The sequence below is a fragment of the Charadrius vociferus genome, unplaced genomic scaffold (genome assembly GCF_000708025.1).
Source record: "Charadrius vociferus isolate BGI_N301 unplaced genomic scaffold, ASM70802v2 scaffold407, whole genome shotgun sequence".
In the NCBI taxonomy this organism is placed as follows: domain Eukaryota; kingdom Metazoa; phylum Chordata; class Aves; order Charadriiformes; family Charadriidae; genus Charadrius; species Charadrius vociferus.
In genome coordinates this window covers 471,941-490,556 of record NW_009649852.1, presented here as the reverse complement: position 1 = coordinate 490,556, position 18,616 = coordinate 471,941, and the positions used below count along the sequence as shown (strand labels likewise).

Below are 18,616 nucleotides of genomic sequence, written 5' to 3'. Positions count from 1 at the left end.
TTTCCTAATGTTCAGTCTAAATCTCTCCTGTTGGAGCTTGAAGCCATTCCCTGGCTTCACGGGAATGAAAACTCCAGGGGGAGTTTTTCCCCAGAAAATGCAGGAAAAACTCCAGGGCGGTTCAGTGCGTTTCTGGTGTTGGCTCCATCAGTCTCTCACTGGAGGATGTTTGGTAAATTATGTGATTTTTGTTCCTGTGATCAGCCAGTGCAACAGGATGGTGATGATAGGGCTGGACTGGACAGAAATATCCTCCATTTTATTCCGAGGTTTAACCTCCAATGATGCAATCTTTGAAATTCGGCTTTTCTTGAGATTCTGAATTTCGCTTCTCTTGAAATTTGGAATTTCTTCATGCTACTCTTTCCATTCCTTCTGTTCAGATCGTTAAATAATTTGGATCAGGGTGGTGGTTTGCCATGAATTTGTGAAAACCTTGGCTCCGTCAGCCGGAAAGCATGCCAGGATGCTGAAGTGAACCCAGCTGTCAGAAAACCCAAAATTTTCATTCTGTTCTAAAGACAAAAGTCGTGAAACTGTTTGTTGAAGTGTGTTATTTGTTTAATTTTGGAATTATTACGATATTCCGTTTCCATAACAAAAAGCTTCCTGTGATCTCTGGCAAGTGCTGATGGAAAATAGCCCCAGTTGGGGGTTGGTGGGTTTGTGTGTGTCTATCCCATCGCATTTATTTGCGTATCGCATCCAGTTTAGCCGTCAGCCGAAAGGGCATCTGGGGTCTACAGCCCAGGAGTATTCCTAATTTTAAAGGTACTGTGAAGCACTGGGTTTTGTCTGGGTTTTTGCACTTTGAAAATAATCTCAACTAACCAACCACTGGAATGGATGGATAGAAATAGAGGAATATATGAATAGAAAGTTCGCATAAATAGGTGTTATTTTAAAAACACCAAGGTGTGGAAGCGGCTGTGCCTGTAGTTTTACATCTCTAGAAAACCATTCCCTGTCTCTTGGCTCTCACCGCCTTCCCGCAAGCAAGGAAATGAAGAACTGGACTCGTTTCCATGTGGAGCAGCTTTCGGAGCCACCTATTTGCATAATTTCCGTAATTTGCAGATCGGGAAATAACGCGTTTGAACGGCGGCGAGGAGCGAAATGTAATCTTTTAAGAATTCTTGACTTGCGCGTGTTTATTTCCTCAGATAATTAAGCTGAAAGCAGAAGCCCGTCTTGATCTGCTGAAGCAGATCGGTGTCTCCGTGGATACGTGGCTGAAAAGCGCCATGAACCAAGTGATGGAAGAACTGGAAAACGAACGCTGGGCCAGCCTGCCTTCGGTGACCAACAACGGCTCTTCACACCTGGTATGGTTTCCGACGTCTAAAAGTCATTTCATGTCCCCGGGGCTCTTTCCTAGTAGCAACTCCTAACTTCGTATCGAATAGAAAACCAAATTGATAACATTTGATGGGTTGTTAGTTAACTGGAAAAATCTTGTAGCTTTACGTGGCTGAATTTCATGGAAGAAACCAAAAAAAAAGAAAAAAAAAGGGATTTTGGTGTTCTGTTGCTGAGTTTACTTTAGATTGATTTTTCTGACCTTGGATAAGCGCCATAACACTCATTTGCCATCTCGTGAAAAGAAAAATGTCTGCGTGTTTCTTTGAAGTTTCGTTGATAGTTTACGATGTTATCTGAGATACTTGCATGAAAGGTGGTGGGTTTTTTCCCGAGTATTTAGAAAAATGTCACCTCTACATCATCTCTTCAAGAGTCGTTTGTGTGTGCAGATCGCAGTGAAAGTCATCGAGAAAGCAAAGCCTGTTTTCCAAATTGATTTGGATAGTTGAGATGAAAATTTCATTCGTTAAAAATCAGCGAGAAGCTTTGGAAAATAGTCCCTCCGACTGTGAGCAGGGTTAGATGTTTCCCTCAAAGAACTTGTCATAGCTGTAGATGTTACCACTACTCACCTACAAGTTACTGCCCTGTTATTCGAGATACAGTAAATATTTGACATTTTCTGTAGGAATAACTAGTTTCACTTCAAGCAGTAAAGAACTTAAATTGGAAGAGAGCACAAACCTGATCACTGCTGCATTCCATCCAGAGAGTAGGGAACTTCATAAACAGTTCAATTCGACTGCATGAGTACGGCTCGTTGTGTCCGAAGTCCCGCTAACTCTTATGAAAATATCATCCAATATACCCAAAATTGAACTAAGAAGCGACTTGGTTCGATGAAAGATGGGTAATGATTTTGTACTCAGGAGTACTAATTGTGTCTATAATGCCTATAGCTGCTTTGCAAAATAGGCCGAGACATCTCCCATCTGTTTTGCGTGAAAGAAAGCACGTTTTTATGTAATTCAAGAAAGAATGAACAGCAAACTCTGTTTTCTCTCCCCACACCTCCCCTGGAGAATGATATGGTTCAAAAAAAAAATAGCGATAGCTGAATCGACCAGCTGCCCGAGCGAAGAAACGCTGTTCAGAAAACAGGAACTGCTTAAAAGAGCTCCTGTTCTCTTTTTTTTTCATTCCCCTCCATGGCACGCGACGCTGAGCTGTCACCTTTGGCAGTAAAACTGCCCAATCTGTTGTTCCTCACCAGTAACCAACTCAAATAAAAATTCCTGAAGGTTTAGTCACTTTGCCTCAAACAAATTTTCAATTTTCTCTGCGTAATACTTAACAAAATTTAGAGGCTTTTATAAAGTCTGGTTTGTGTGTGGATACTTTCCTAACCATAGTCTTCATATGCTATTGAAAGTAATTAATTCGTACTTTGTTTTTAATCTTAAGAACTTTGGACAGCCACAATATATCTTCTGTATAACAAAACTTTCAGGGGAATGGGGTTTTTCATTGCATTGTAGGCATCAGCCAGCAATGTGCCCTGGCGGCCAAGAAGGCCAATGGCATCCTGGGGGGCATCAAGCCGTGGTCAGCAGGTGGAGGGAGGTCATCCTCCCCCTCTGCTCTGCCCTGGGGAGGCCACATCTGGAGCACTGTGTCCAGTTCGGGGCTCCCCGGGTCAAGAAGGACAGAGAACTGCTGGAGAGGGTCCAGCAAAGGGCTACGGAGATGATGAGGGGACTGGAGCATCTTTGTGATGAGGAAAGGCTGAGGGACTTGGGGCTGTTCAGTCTGGAGAAGAGAAGACTGAGGGGAACAGTCTTTGTTCAGTGGTGCCCAGTGACAGGACAAGAGGGAACGGGCACAAGCTTGACCATAGGCAGTTGCATCTAAACATGAGGAGGGACTTCATTCTTGTGAGGGTGGCAGAGCAGTGGCACAGGCTGCCCAGAGAGGTGGGGGAGTCTCCCACTCTGGAGCCATCCCAAACCCGCCTGGACGCCGTCCTGTGCCACTGCTGGAGGTGCCCCTGCTCTGGCAGGGGGTGGCACTGGGGGAGCTTCAGAGGTCCCTTCCAACCCTGACCAGTCTGGGATTCTGGGATTTAGCAAATGGCTTGCTTTCACTGACCACCTAAGAGAAACAAAATCTCCCATTTCAACAAGCGTGTGGTATCTCCACAGAAAAAATCCTGCTCATGTTTCTTCATACTTTCCTGCTTCCTTATTGTTTTCTTGGTAATGGTGGCAAACCCTTAGAGGGAAAGACTTTTTTGGACATACAGATATTTTCCTCTATGTCAACTTTAGTTCAGAAAGTGAGCAAGCGCTGACTCCGCACTGCTTTCTTCAGGGTGTTGGCATGTTTCTTCTAAGATGTCCAGAGGGAGCTGGACAAGCTGGAGAGGTGGGCATGTGCAAAACTCATGAAGTTCAGCAAAGCCAAGTGCAAGGTCCTGCACATGGGTTGGGGCAATCCCAAGCACATATCCAGGCTGGGGATAAAGGGATGGAGAGCAGCTCTGAGGAGAAGGACTTGGGGGTGTTGGTGGGTGAGAAGCTCACCATGAGCCGGCAATGTGCGCTGGCAGCCCAGCGAGCCCCCGGCATCCCGGGCTGCATCCCCAGCAGCGTGGCCAGCAGGGCGAGGGGGGATTTTTGATGCTGGGAGGGCTGGAGCCCCTCTGCTGGGAGGACAGGCTGGGAGAGTTGGGGGGGGTCAGCCTGGAGAAGAGAAGGCGAAAAAGGGGAGAGCTCAGAGCCCCTTCCAGTGCCTAAAGGGGCTCCAGGAGAGCTGGGGAAGGACTTTTTACAAGGACATGTAGTGATGGGATGAGGGGGAATGGCTTCAAATGGAAGAGGGGAGATTTAAATGAGATATTAGGAAGAAGTTTTTCCCTGTGTGGGTGGTGAGCCCCTGGCCCAGGTTGCCCAGAGAAGCTGTGGCTGCCCCATCCCTGGAGGTGTTCAAGGCCAGGTTGGACGGGGCTTGGAGCAACCTGGGCTGGTGGGAGGTGTCCCTGCCCAGGGCAGGGGGGTTGGAACTCTGGATGATCTTTAAGGTCCATTCCAACCCAAACCATTCTATGATTCCATGTTACATGCAGAGCTCAAACACAGTGACAGCGATTTGCAGTAATGGTTTTAGAATCGCTGCTCTGCCCAGCCCGTCTCCGCAGGCTTTATCCCCGCAGTAAATAGTATAATTAGAGGTTGGAGTTGTAGCGTGCAGATCCAAGCTTCAGCCTTCCCAAATCCCAAAGGAGTTCCTCTGCCGACTTTCATTTCACATCCTTTCTAGCCAGGATAGAGGAGGACATGTTACATAGCTGTGTTCAACAGTGGTGTTTTCCCTTTCTCCTCGTTCTCCACCTCCTTTCGCTTCCCGTTGTGTGTGTTGGATTGCGCCCAGCGCCTTGTTCTCTCTCTCAGCAGACATGCCGGCATTGGCCCTGGAGCCAAACCCCGTGCTAGTCCCTGGCGAGCCAGCAGATGCCACGGCGTGGGAGGTTAAACTCTGATTCTTATTTTCCCCTTTTACACTTACGCACGCTCCCCTATAAAAAAATAAAAAAGATGCTGTTGACCTTGGCAGGCCAGACGAGGACAGCCCGGAGATGAAATTCTTAGAACTGTTCCCGAATTTATGCTGCTTGCAATTGTTAGAAGATTTAGTGCAGCGTATAACAAGCAGCACTTTCACTTCACTCTTGACGAGCGGGCAGTGTCTAACGTTCAGAAACCGGCTACCTGCTGTCCCTACATCCTGCGCGGCTTCGCTCTTTGTGCCGGTCTTTGTCATGACATAATTTGTTCAGCAAAGCTCTCGATATGTTTTCTTTTGAAGAGCTAAAAAGAAGAAAGCAGCATCGATGCCTTGTTATCACTGTACTTATTTAACCAGCTGCAATAATATAACGAGCTGAAGGAGTTAATACCTCATCACCTCTCCAGTCGACTGACTTTCTGATATAATGATGAAATGCATAATCTTGGGAGGGAATACCTATTTTTTTTCCAGTGTACATGCCCAAAACAGTTAATTGTCATTTTGAATTTTAATATCATCGGGAAAAAATACGCAGTGTATATGCTGCCTGCAACTAATGTATTGTAAATGTAATTTATTCAAAAAAAGGAAGAGGGAATAATGTCTTTGTGTTTCCTATTTGTTGGGACCTGAAGCAGTACAGTTAGTAGAAACATTTGTACAGTAGGGGTAGAGTATTGCAGGGTTAGAAATAAAATTTGCAGTTGGTATGTTGGTACGGAACGTGAAAGTGGATGATTTTCACTGTAAAGGGATATAGTGTCTTTCACGAGTGGTGTTCCCCAGGGCTGAGCACTGCGGCCGGTTCTCTGATATCTTTACCAACAATCTGGATGAGGGGATCGAGTGCACCCTCAGTAAGTTCGCAGATGATACCGAGTTGGGGGGGAGTGTCAACCTCTTTGAGGGTAGGATGGCTCTGCAGAGGGATGTGGACAGGATGGACCGATGGGCCGAGCCAGTGGTGTGAGGGTCACCAAGGCCAAGTGCCAGGTCCTGCGCTTGGGTCACACCAAGCCCATGGATGGCTTGGGGAGGAGAGGCTGGAAAGCTGCCTGGAGGAGAAGGACCTGGGGGTGTTGGTGGACATCCGGCTGAATATGAGCCAGCAGTGTGCCCAGGTGGCCAACAAGGCCAATGGCATCCTGGCCTGTATCAGGAACAGTGTGGCCAGCAGGACTGGGGCAGTGATCATCCTCCTGTCCTTGGCACTGGTGAGGCCCCACCTCGAGTGCTGTGTTCAGTTTTGGGCCCCTCACTACAAGAAAGACATTGAGGTGCTGGAGTGTGTCCAGAGAAGGGCAACGGAGCTGGTGAGGGGTCTGGAGGACACGTCTGATGAGGAGCGGCTGAGGGCACTGGGGGTGTTCAGCCTGGAGAAGAGGAGGCTGAGGGGAGACCTTCTCACTCTCTACAGCTCCCTGAAAGGAGGGGGTAGCGAGGGGGGCGTCAATCTCTTCTCCCAAGGAACAGGCGATGGGACAAGAGGAAACGGCCTCAAGTTGCACCAGGGGAGGTTTAGATTGGATATTGGGAAAAATTTCTTCACCAAACAGGTTGTCAAGCACTGGCACAGGCTGCCCGGGGAAGTAGGGGAGTCACCATCCCTGGAGGGATTTAAAAGATGGGCAGATGTGGTGCTGAGGGGTCATGGTTTAGCGGTGGTTTTGGCGGTGTTGGGTTGATGGTTGGACTCGCTGATCTTCAAGGTCCCTTCCAACCTAGACGATTCTATGAGTCTAAATATTCGGTTACTGGTTCATACTCAAGCGTGATTGTCATCTGTTACCAGCGACCTGTGCAAACCAAATTGTGGTTTCAGTCCCTAAATATGTGTATTGCAAAATGCTACCAGACTCGGTTGAAAGCTGAGCGTTATGAAACAAGCTGCTAAGTTCTCTGTATCATTAATGCTGTTTTCCCTCTGTGTTCCTACTTTGCAAATGATGCTATTCAAGGAGTTCGCGCAGCCCACACACTGAAAATTAACATGTATTTTTCTTCCTCATGTTAGAAAACCAGGACCAGATGTTTTACAAACGAGTCTTTCTAGCCATGATCCACTCATTTCCATGATGTTTCATATGGCCCTCAGCTGAGTGTCAACCCTGGCTGCTGGGACACAGACCATGCACAGCAAAAAGCAGTTAGAAACTGGAGGGGGAAACCTTAAATTTGCCGTAATTTATAGTTAGTTGGTAATATATCAAAGCATTAGCCAGGTAGGACAGCGGGTATATTGTTACCGCAACATCTGTGAACACATTTCATAGAATCGTAGAATGGTTTAGGTTGGAAGGGACCTTGAAGATCATCCAGTTCCAACCCCCTGCCATGGGCAGGGACACCTCCCACCAACCCAGGTTGCTCCAAGCCCCGTCCAACCTGGCTTTGAGCACCTCCAGGGATGGGGCAGCCACAGCTTCTCGGGGCAACCTGCGCCAGAGGCTCACCACCCTCAGAGTAAAGAATTTCTTCCTAATATCTCATCTCAATCTCCCCTCTTCCAGTTGGAAGCCATTCCCCCTCATCCTATCACTCCATGCCCTTGTAAAAAATCCCTCGCCAGCTCTCCTGGAGCCCCTTTAGGTACTGGAGGGCCACTCTAAGGTCTCCCCAGAGCCTCTCCTTCTCAGGCTGAACCCCCCCAACTCTCCCAGCCTGTCCTCCCAGCAGAGGGGCTCCAGCCCTCGGATCATCTTCACGGCCTCCACTGGACCTGTTCCAACAGGTGCACATCTTTCTTCTGTTGGGGACTCCAGAGCTGGAGGCAGTACTCCAGGTGGGGTCTCACCAGAGTGGAGTAGAGGGGCAGAATCACCTCCCTCGCTCTGCTGGCCACACTTCTTCTGATGCAGCCCAGGATACAGTTGGCCTTCTGGGCTACGATCGCACATTGCTGGCTCATGCTGAGCTTCTGGTCAATCAGCACCCCCAGGTCCTCCTCCTCGGGGCTGCTCTCCAGCCATTCATCCATTGAAGTCGCAATGGATGCAAAGTGCATTTGAATGAAAACGAGTGGGGGAAAAAAAAAATCATATGAATTACAAGGATCTAGAAATTGTAACATAAAAATAAATATTAAGTCAGAAGATGATGGAACTCTGTGCTCATCTGCTCCAGGTCTGCAAGAGCAAAGATGTCCCAGGGCAGAGGTGTGGGGACAGCTGGTTTAGGAACCCGCACAGTGCCTTTTCGGTCTCAGCCTAATTTGTTCTTGATTTATCAGCCTTTTAGTGTTCATGAGGAATACCAAATTCACTCCCAGATTAAAAAGAATGAATAAAGGGAAGAAGGCAAACATGTAACAGCATTGCCTTTGATTGGAAGGACTCACCTGTTTTCACATGAGATAAAGTGTTTAGTCATAATTTAATCCAGGCACAAGGCCAAAGCACAGCTCGTGTCAACGTTGCCCAAACCACATTTATAGAAACTTGTATTTTTCCAGTGTATTGACTTCAGTTTTTATTTCAACATTTATAGCTCGTTTTTAATCATCATCCTTTCTCTAAAAATTCTTTTTTTTTTTTTAATGAACTGCAGCAAATCTGTTGTGCGGAACACACCAGAAGGACGATTTTTGTTTGTTTGTTTGTTTCAAATTTAAGTATTTCCCCTGCAGTTTCAGTTTATGACGTGTGGTCACAGGTACATTAATCTTTCAGTAGCATAAATCCTCTGTAAGTGACTCTTTTTTCCATTAAACTATTTGCTGTGCCTCTGAAACGCCATCTCCAAAGTACATTAGTCACTCTCCCACAGCTTATATGGAAAACAGATAACTGTCCAGCGGTTGAGTTGGACCTTCCAAAATCTTCTAAAGTTTGAAGTCCGCGGGTCTGTGCTGGAATGAAGAAACACAGCTGAATTAAGCAAAGATGTAATTTGGTGACAGCTCTTACTCTTTTGCTTCTCTGTATTTGCTTCGGTTGGTGACTGCTTTCCCGATGGTGTTTGAGAATCGGATGTTGAATATTATTTAGTCTTTTTTTTTTTTTCGGTCCAATTTCAATAATCATCAGTTAAAAAAAAAAAACACACCGAAGAATATTGACCAATTCATTTTTATTCTTATTTCTTCACTTATTTTGATTTGATGGTATAATGCCAAGTTTCGTTTGTTTTAATAGATTAATGCTGATGCAGAAAAGGAAGAAGGCGAAGAGTTTGAAGACAGCATGGATGTTTTTGATGACAGTAGTTCTAGTCCTTCTGGTACTCTAAGAAATTATCCTCTCACCTGCAAAGTCGTGTATTCGTATAAGGTTTGTGATATTTATTTTTTTTTTAATAATTGATTAGAAAAATGAATTACACAGCAAATGAATGATAGCTGTAACTGTTCTGTGGGAGTTTGAAGTAGAATGTCAGCTCAACAGTGGTGCGCATTAACTATATCTAACATCTGCCTGTGAAAAACTGCAGTAGTGTAAAATCCATACCGTTGTGAAACACATTGAAGCTCCAGTTCAGCGGAGTACCGGAGTCTGCGCGTGAATTGCAGCCTGTAGAGATGTCCCTGTCCGGCTCCAAGGAGCCCGGGTGCCTTTTGAAGATGTCGTGATTTCTGTTGCTGCCCCGGTGCGGCTGTATTCCAAACGCCTTCTCGGCGTTTTGCGTGCCGTACCACAGAGCTCTTCTGTCCGCTGGAATAGTGACACCACCATTCAGGAGTTAAAGCTCTGCTGACAGACTCCATTTGCGCTATTTATTTCTGCTAGCGCTGCAAGGGCTGCTGTAATTCACACCGCTGCGGTGGCCGAAGCCGGTGGCAGGCTTAGTCTTGGTCTACGGAATAATTAGGGTTTCAAACGTAAATAGGGTTCGACGCGCTAAGTGGTATTCAGGGTACTTCCATCGATCCTCTGGACTGAAAAAAAGTCTTGTGGATGTCAGTAGGTATACAGAAAAACCCCGAATAATATGTTTTCAAGCACGCTACATCGTAAAGCTTCCGATTTTTTAGAAAAAGGGAACTTTTAATAAAAGTCTGGATGAGAATGTTCCTTCGGCTGCCTGTCCCGTGCGCCTGAAAACACTTGTATTTTCTAATCTTCCTGTTCTTTACTTCAGGCTTCGCAGCCGGATGAGTTGACCATCGAGGAACACGAGGTGTTGGAGGTTATTGAAGACGGAGATATGGAAGACTGGGTGAAGGTAGCGTTTTTCTGAGATTGTTTCTTTCCGCTATTTCTTTCCGTTTCTTTCCACTATTCTATTTCTTTAGAAATAGAACTTGGGATGGGAGAGAGGATTTGGATTCGTTTCAGAATAGCATGCAAAAGCAGAGCGTCTTTTCTCTCGTTTGCTTACAGGCACGGAATAAAGTGGGGCAAGTGGGTTACGTGCCGGAGAAGTACCTGCAGTTCCCGACGTCCAGCAGCCTGCTGAGTATGCTGCAGTCCCTCGCGGCGCTGGATAGTCGCTCACACACCTCAAATAACTCCACTGAGGCTGACTTAGTCTCAGGCAGCCTGAATGGAGACTCCAGTGGTAAATACCAATAAAAAAAAAAAATATAGTATATTAAGCTTGTTGGCAAAACCGTTCTGCATATCCAGTTTGGATGTCACACGTGAGAATTTCTTGTATTTGATGCGTATCTGAGTACAACTGAAGTATCTGAGTACAACTTCAGTAATTATCTATCTCATATCAAATCTGTGTAATTTACTTGGCTATCTCCCAGAATTGAGATTAACATAACTCAAATTAAAGAAAACTAAAAGAATTTGGCTCAGCAGTTATGTATATTACTTGATTTTCAGCTCATGCTAATTCCACTTTATTTTTTTTTCCCCCCTATTCTTCAGTCTGTTTTGTAAAAGCACTTTACGATTACGAGGGCCAGACAGATGATGAGCTCTCCTTCCCGGAAGGAGCCATCATCCGCATCCTGAACAAGGAAAATCAAGATGATGATGGTTTTTGGGAAGGAGAATTCAACGGCCGCGTTGGGGTGTTCCCATCAGTATTAGTTGAAGAGCTTACGGCCTCAGAAAATGGAGAGACTCAGTGGATTGGAGATATCCAGGTACGTAAAGAGTTGAGGTGGGAGCTTGCACGTAAGATACTGGTTTCTTGGGGCGATTTTGCGGGGCTGCAAAGATCTGCTGCTTCCTTAGGAAAAAAAGAAATAATCAGAACGAATTTAATTAAAAAAACCCACCAAACCCCTGAGTGCTTACGTTTTCGTTTCTTACCCAGCCTAATACTTATCAGCTGATACATTTTGGGAAATGTAACAGATTTGCGAATAAAGGCAAGTATTTGGGTAGAAGGGCAGTGAGCCAAAGGAGAAGATTCACAGTCAACTTCTTGCAGTTAATTTAAGGCATAGACTGAGACGCCAAACGCCGCCTGGCAAAAGGAGAATTACAGGCGCTCTCAGCCCTAATTTAATGCTTTCATACTTAAATCTGTTCTGTATCCTCTCAGGTTTTGAAGGGCAAAATACCGCTGAATATTGTATTACGGTATTTTTTGCAAAAACATTCTCATTTCAGTGTGGGTCTGTAATCCTTCTATCATAATAGAAAATCAGTCACATTCTCATGTGTAGCTGTGGCGCTAGAAACTGGACTTCCACATTCCCTACGAATTAATTTCTCCAGTATTTTTATTCTTTGATTTGGGAAGACCATGAAAACTTAACATTGAAATAATAAATGTGCGATTGAGTTGGGATAAAACTCCACAATCGTAACGCTTTTGTGTGAATATATGTGGAGAAACACACTCGATCAAATGATTTTTCTTCAGATAACCTTCAAAAAGTCGCCTAAATTATCTGGGAGAGGATGAAAATTTCTGCTCAGTGGCAACCTATGATTTCAAATATATATATAATCACTGTTGGATATCGTGGCTTTCCTTCCCAAACATACCTGAGAGCGCTTTTGCCGGGTGTTTTTTCCCCAGATGCAAGTTCCTACTGTACTGATGTGTCAGAGAACTTACTGCAGCTCGCTGCGTACCTAAAATCCGCCGAGCAGTAAGGTCTTCTGCATCACCCCTCTCTGCTTACCACAGGTATCCCCGACTCCGAAGCCTAATAACTCCCTTCCACCGCTGCCGCTCTATGACCAGCCTCCCACCAGTCCCTACCACAGTCCGGATAAAAGAGGTTCTCAGTACTTCCCCAGATCACCGTCAACTAACGGTAAGAAATTTTGTGCTAGTAAAAGAAACATTGCAGCTAAATGCTTAATTTAGAATGTTCGCATTTTGTGGCGGGGGAAGAAAGAAGCTTTTTCGGCACCGTAAGTTTAATTCAGCAATACGGAGGGGCTGGTTTCTGATGGGTTGTTGCTTACTCTTTCAGAAAACAGCTTCGGTTCAGAGTCTCCTGGATTCTCACAGCCTCCACGAATTCCTCCCGAAACTTCCTATGGCAAACTGCGACCTGTAAGTTAAAAAACAAATACTATCGGTTTTATCGATGCTACCGAGTCGTAGGGACGGGTCTGGGTGAATCGGGGTAGGGACGTTCAAAGCAGAGTGGTGATACAGCACCTGACGATCTGCAAATCCAACGACTATGTATAAAAATGCAATATCTCGGCTGAATAGTGCGAGGAAAGGTGTGCTCTCTCCCCGTGGATAATGCCGTAGAGGTGGCAAAGAGCTATAGAACACGAGAGCTGTTTGAGATAAAGTGAACGCTAGAACAGAACAAAGCTGCGCTTGTTTAAACAGTAAGTCACTGTGTTTAAAGATGACCTTGAATCTTATCCGTCCCCTATCTTTTCATCTAACCTGCCCTTCTGCGTCCGCCGTTATGGTTGTGATACCCGCGTGGCTCTGCGCGAGGTGTAGGAATCGTGAAATCTAACCTGGGCGGAAATTACATCTATAATGATAATAAAACAGATGTGAGTCGATAAACTTCTGCTGCCTTTTCAGGCGCTGGGAGATTATTTCCGTTCTTGCCGCATGTAAGAACCCCTAAACAGAACTAAAAAAGAGATGGTGAATAAATGCCAGAAGAGTTTAATCGCAGGATTTGTACAATTGCTGCTTCTGCCACGTGCTGGCAGACACAGCTTCTCACCCGCAGTCTGACGTGATACGCTGTCCTTGTGACTCGATCTCATTTAGGGTTAAATTTATTTCCCAACCTCTTGATTTTGAAGGTTTTGGATTAAAAATTCTTCATGATAAGATAAGTATTTGGTGATGTCTCTGCTGCCTAGAAAGAGAGATTTTGCTAGGACAGGAAAGGAAGAATTTAATCGCTTAGAACTTGCAAAATCCATCTCCTGGGATTAACCTTGAAATCAAGTTTTAGGGGTTTCAAAGTCCTAAACCAAATCGTATTAAGATGTAACGTTTGTATTTTCCTGGCGTTCTCAATGCGTGAGGTCGCAGAAAAACAGCATTTTCGGATATTCAGAAATGATATGCTGAATATTCCAGTAGTCAGTGAGTTACCCTTATTCATTGACATAGTGAGGCAGAGGTAGAGCTGCATCGTTAAGTATTTACGTATTGAACAGAGAAGCTTCACGTTATCTTATTCCCCTGTAAAAAGACATCGATTCAGCTTTTCCATTTTGTAGATTTAGATTTTCTTCACAAGTTTCTTGCAATTTACTCTCTTTTCAAGACGATACTATGGTGTCATGCTTTAATTGAAAGGATTTCTGTTAGTATTGCATTTTAAATATGAAAATATTGTGAAGTTTGTTCCAGTATTGCTCCACAATTCCAATTTTCCATAGCTCTGGTGGATTTTGAAATCACGTGATAAAAACCCTGTGTGAGATGCTGTTAGTGCGTAAGGTCATCTCGGTCAGGAGTGATAACATCTTTATCAATGTCGCAGAGTGTAAAAATAGCATCAGATTTCAGGTGTCTGTCATTTGGGTCAGTGATCGATTGAACCCTGGCAGAAAAGGACCTGAGGGTGTTGGTGGAAATCCGGCTGAATATGAGCCAGCAGTGTGCCCAGGTGGCCAAGAAGGCCAACAGCATCCTGGGCTGTATCAGGAATAGTGTGGTGAGCAGGACTGGGGCAGTGATCGTCCCCCTGTACTCGGCACTGGTGAGGTCTCAGCTCGAGTGCTGTGTTCAGTTTTGGGCCCCTCACGACAAGAAGGACATTGAGGTGTTGGAGCGTGTCCAGAGAAGGGCAGCGGAGCTGGTGAGGGGTCTGGAGGACACGTCTGATGAGGAGCGGCTGAGGGACCTGAGGGTGTTCAGCCTGGAGAAGAGGAGGCTGAGGGGAGACCTTCTCACCCTCTACAACTCCCTGAAAGGAGGGGGTAGAGAGGGGGGGGCTGAGCTCTTCTCCCTGGTGACAAGTGATAGGACGAGAGGAAATGGGTTCAAGTTATGTCAGGAGAGGTTTGGATTGGATATTAGGAAACATTTTTTCACTGAAAGGGTTGTTAGACATCGGAACAGGCTGCCCAGGGAGGGGGGGGATTCGCCATCCCTGGAGGGGTTTAAAAAAAGGGTAGATGTGGCGCTGAGGGACATGGTTTAGAGGTGTAGTCAGGGTAGGTTAATGGTTGGTCTTGATGATCTTAAAGGTCCCTTCCAACCTCAGCGATTCTGTGATTCTATGAACAGGAATAAGCTGCTGAGATGCAGCAGGAGGTTCTTCTGCGTTCCAGGCACGGGCGTCACCGGCTGTAAAGCGTTTGATGTAAAGTTCAAAGTCCGTCCCAGGTTTACGTCCCGCAGAGGTACAGGCAGAACAGATAGGGTATTTCACTCCATGCCTTTGCCCCGTCGTGACTGACGCTCACCCTGGGGAAAAATCAGAGGGAAATCATTGAGAGCAGTGACAGTCTATAATGAAGAGCCGTGATGGCTTAACTGGAGACTGCTGGACCTGAACTCGGCTGGTTACTCACTGGAGTTCTGTTGATCTTAATACACCATCTGTATATTTGCATCATCTTGAGTTAAAAGCCCAAAGTCATGGTTTTAATCTCTACAAGTTGTGAAATTTTGACCATTTTCTGATAGTTACAGGCTGGTTCTGGCTGTTTCAGGTGCGAGCAGCTCCACCGCCCCCGACGCAGCATCATCGCCGGACAACAGAGAAGATCGAGGACGTGGAAATTACTCTGGTGTAACGATTGGACTAGTTCAGTAGTAGTGCTACAATCAAGACCAAACGCGGTATTTGGTCGATCTCGTTTTTAGGCACCTTTGCATGATGAAGACTTTAAATAGAGCAAGAGATAGGGAGGGGTTTCTGTGGCAGTGACGTGGTGGATTCCTTCCCACAGTCATGAATATTTTGTGCCTTTTTCTTTTGGTTTCTTTCTTTTCTTTTTTTTTTTTGGTTTGTTTTGTTTATTTTGATTTATATACATCATTCTTCCTCTCTTAGCACAAACCAAGCCGGGCCAAACAGCGAGCAGATTACCTTGGAGCAGGTTTCTCTCTTGGCTGAAGAAGGTCCATTTTTATACGGAGGCTGAGGCGAGAGCCTCATTCATGCAACGTAGTCGTAGCATTCGTCCATCCCGTGCGTTAGTACAGTATATTACTGTTGCCATAGGAATGCGTTAACGATTGTCGATTCTTCAAGTGGCGTTACTCGGCTGATTAGGTGTTAATCAGAGCTCGCGGAATGAAAAAGGGAACTGAAAAATGAGTATAAGGAGAGGCTGGCTCCTCTTTAATCCCCTTGCAGAAAGGAAGAAACGGGAAAAATAATCTTCTAGATAAGGAAAAGTGATGCAGATCATACGGCGTTGATGACATTAATGCACACCTCTTCAATAATTAACAGTTAAACAGAACTAAATGTTCTTTGTATTAATATTTATGCAGTACATTTAGTAATAGAGTATCTAATATGGAGGTGCTGAATTAGTAGCAACATCTTGTTCCATAGCATAAACCAACTGGTAGAAAAGTAAGTGAGATTTTTGCCTAGATCTGGAAATTGAGCTGGTTTTTTTTTTTTCTTAGCAGATTTGGGGGATTATTGGTTTTGTTTTTGTTTTTTTTTAAAGTATTTGGGTCACTCTTATCCCAATTATTGCCGTGTACTTTATTATCCAACGTTAGCAGTATATCTTTGTCATCAACACGTCTGGCTAGAGTTAGAAGTTACATTTAGAGTTATTTACATGCGTTATTTCGGTTTTGCATTGGATGGTCCTGTAGCGTTTTCCCGTGCGAAGGCCGTTACTGAGCCGGAGCCAAAGCGCCGGGAAGAGCTCCGGGTTCTGCCAGGCCTTGGGGCCGCCTTGGTGGCCGGGACTACGGTCTCCAATGGCTCTTAGGCGAGAAAGAGAGAGTAAAAGAATTTCAAAACTCATTTTCGATCGGGGATCTCGGAAAAGGAAGCGGGTTTTTTTTGTTGTTTGAAAGAAAAGGGCAGAGGGTATCCTGAGTTGTGACGTGGAAGCGGTCAGAGGAGAGGGAAAAACTGGATGAAAACAGGTTTGGTTTTTTTTCAGGTGTGCTTACTAAATTATTTTCAGCAATGTCCATCAGATCAAAGCTTCAGTTAAAAGGCATCACAAGGTTGGGGTTTTTGAGCTGTTATATGGGTTCTGTTGAATGCGCTCTTATGTCTTCATTATTTTTTTTTCCTAAGCCAGTAAGTTTTCTACCTTTAGTTTACTAACAAGGGCTATTTTTTTGAGGCTGCATTTGCAAAAACAAACAAACAAAAATAATCATCTAACAAAATTTTCTCATAAACTTTGCACATACTTGTAAATCCCAACCCGGGCTGGGTCTCTGAGACATCCGTGTTTGCCAATCTCCTTTCCCAGGGGGATCTTTCACCCAGAGTGGGGCTGTTTGAAGAGAATAATTCGTGGATCAGTTAGGAAACCCGTGACTGTCCAATGAAGTCTTTTCCGTATTTTTCATTCTTTTGCACCTCTTGTCCTGTTGATCTGTTTGAGGTCTTTTTATGTGTTTATCAAACTTATTCTTAAGTTTAAAAAGAGGAGAAAAAAAAAAAAAGTTTTTAAAAAAGATTTAACTGTTTGCGGAAATTTTGAAAGCTTCACAATGCAGGAGAAAAGCAAGTATTGCCATAACGTTCACCTTCCAATTTCTTTGGCCAGTTTCTCTGTGTCCTTCATACCCGGACTTTCAAAATTCAGAAAGTGTTATTTAAAGTCTCTTTAGTTGTATTTTAAAATATTTTCTGTAAGAGCTGCTAATTTTATTTAAAAAGGAAAAACGGAAAAAAAAAAAAAAGTTGTAAAAATATGCCTCCTTTTTAACTATGATTTCTTCATACAGGGCATGTATTCGACGTATCATCGTGTACAGCGTCAGTACACTGAAAGCATAGGTGCAAAATGCTTTCTTTATATTGGCTGTAAAAAGTTTGTATTTATTATGTATAAAAAGTTGAATAATAAAAAAGTGGAACGAAATCCGGGACGTCGCCTCGATACAGACACCGCTCCGCCTGCCGCGGACTTGGGCGTAGCTCCGTGATTGAGGGGCAACCTGACATTTGGGGATAAAAACGAGGAATTTTGTTGGGTACCGTTTGTGTAGTTTATGCCTTTACACAGCAATTTGAATCTCCTGTTTGGGAAAACACTTATGCGCATACTTGAAGTGATCTTTAAATATCGCTTTAAGGTGGTATTTATATGAGGGGCAAAATTACGCCGAAAAATGGAGAGCCAGTAACAAAGCTCCAGTTATCGAAATAATTGCTTAATAGCCTTTATGCAATTAGGCTAATTGCATAAAGAAAAAGAGGGAGAGTGATTGATAATAACTCTTTGGCGTGATTGTCCTTTAATAGAGTTGATTTGCCTAATTGTGCGAGGAGCGTTTCCGCCGCATCCCAAACCCCTTTAGCCTTCGCATCCTTTTACGCTCCGGGTTTCCCCCTTGTATTTTCTTCCCGGCGCTGGGAAGCCGCCGGCGGTCGCCAGTCCCTCGCCTGCCGCGGGGCCGTTTCTCGCAAGTGAGTGCTTTTTTTGCGGTAGGTGCTAAGGGACACCGCAGCTCTCCCTGACGATTTTCTTCCCCCGGTTTTGCCTTCAGCTCTTTGGAGTCGAGACTGTTTCACCCTGTTTGAACGCCATCGGCCGCCGGGCGTTGCCGCAGCGGTGGGTTAGATCTTTCACCTCTCGTCTCCGCTGGTCACGCACAGCTGTCACACAGCCTTTCAGTGGTTTTCCCCTGAGCTCCTGCAGCCTCTTCCCTTGAGAAATCCCATCCTCCCCTGCTTTTTACACGCATTCGCTGTGCTCCTCCAAAAATTATTGTCCTGGCTTGCTGCTTTGCCCGCTTTGCCCTTTTCTTTTACCTTCCTGCTCGTTGCATCTCTCCTTTCCTTGCTGCGTCACACACAACCCTTGTTGCATGTGATCCTTTTCACCGTCGGCATCGCTTATAAAGGATGTCAATCCTCAGATCCACCAATGATGCCACTTTGCATTTCTTCCCTTGTTTAGCAAGATGCCTTCATGCCTCTGCTCTTTCTCCTTCCCCCTTCCTTAAAAGCTTTGCCGTGACGAAACAAACCTGGCAGATAATGCCCATCCCGCGGGTGTGCTGTGATTGCATCGTTCTTGTTGTTAACATCGGGATAACTTATTTCCCTGAAAACCTCTTCACCCTGGAGTGCATTCCCAAGCGAGTGGCAAGCTCCCAGTGCTGCCGTTGGCCGGCGAGCGGGAGATGGCGGCCATTTGCACAGCACTCAGCAGCTACTTCGAGGCAAAAAAAAAAAAAAGGAATTGGGGAAAAATAAAAAACGCTCCGGGGGTCTATATTCTGCTTGGGATTT

The 18,616-nt window shown here is 45.1% G+C and overlaps 1 protein-coding gene across 1 annotated transcript in view; it reads left to right on the top strand.

Annotated features, from left to right (window-relative positions):
- The window catches only part of FCHSD2 (FCH and double SH3 domains 2), a 175,680-nt gene extending 160,548 nt beyond the window's left edge, over nucleotides 1-15,132 (top strand). The window contains exons 12-19 of the mRNA XM_009890990.1: nucleotides 1,164-1,325; nucleotides 9,003-9,137; nucleotides 9,946-10,029; nucleotides 10,188-10,365; nucleotides 10,686-10,906; nucleotides 11,905-12,034; nucleotides 12,197-12,279; nucleotides 14,877-15,132. Of these exons, the coding sequence (XP_009889292.1) occupies nucleotides 1,164-1,325; nucleotides 9,003-9,137; nucleotides 9,946-10,029; nucleotides 10,188-10,365; nucleotides 10,686-10,906; nucleotides 11,905-12,034; nucleotides 12,197-12,279; nucleotides 14,877-14,960 (1,077 nt within the window). The 3' untranslated portion in view covers nucleotides 14,961-15,132. The remainder of the gene's footprint in view (nucleotides 1-1,163; nucleotides 1,326-9,002; nucleotides 9,138-9,945; nucleotides 10,030-10,187; nucleotides 10,366-10,685; nucleotides 10,907-11,904; nucleotides 12,035-12,196; nucleotides 12,280-14,876) is intronic.
- The last annotated feature ends 3,484 nt before the right edge of the window (nucleotides 15,133-18,616 follow it).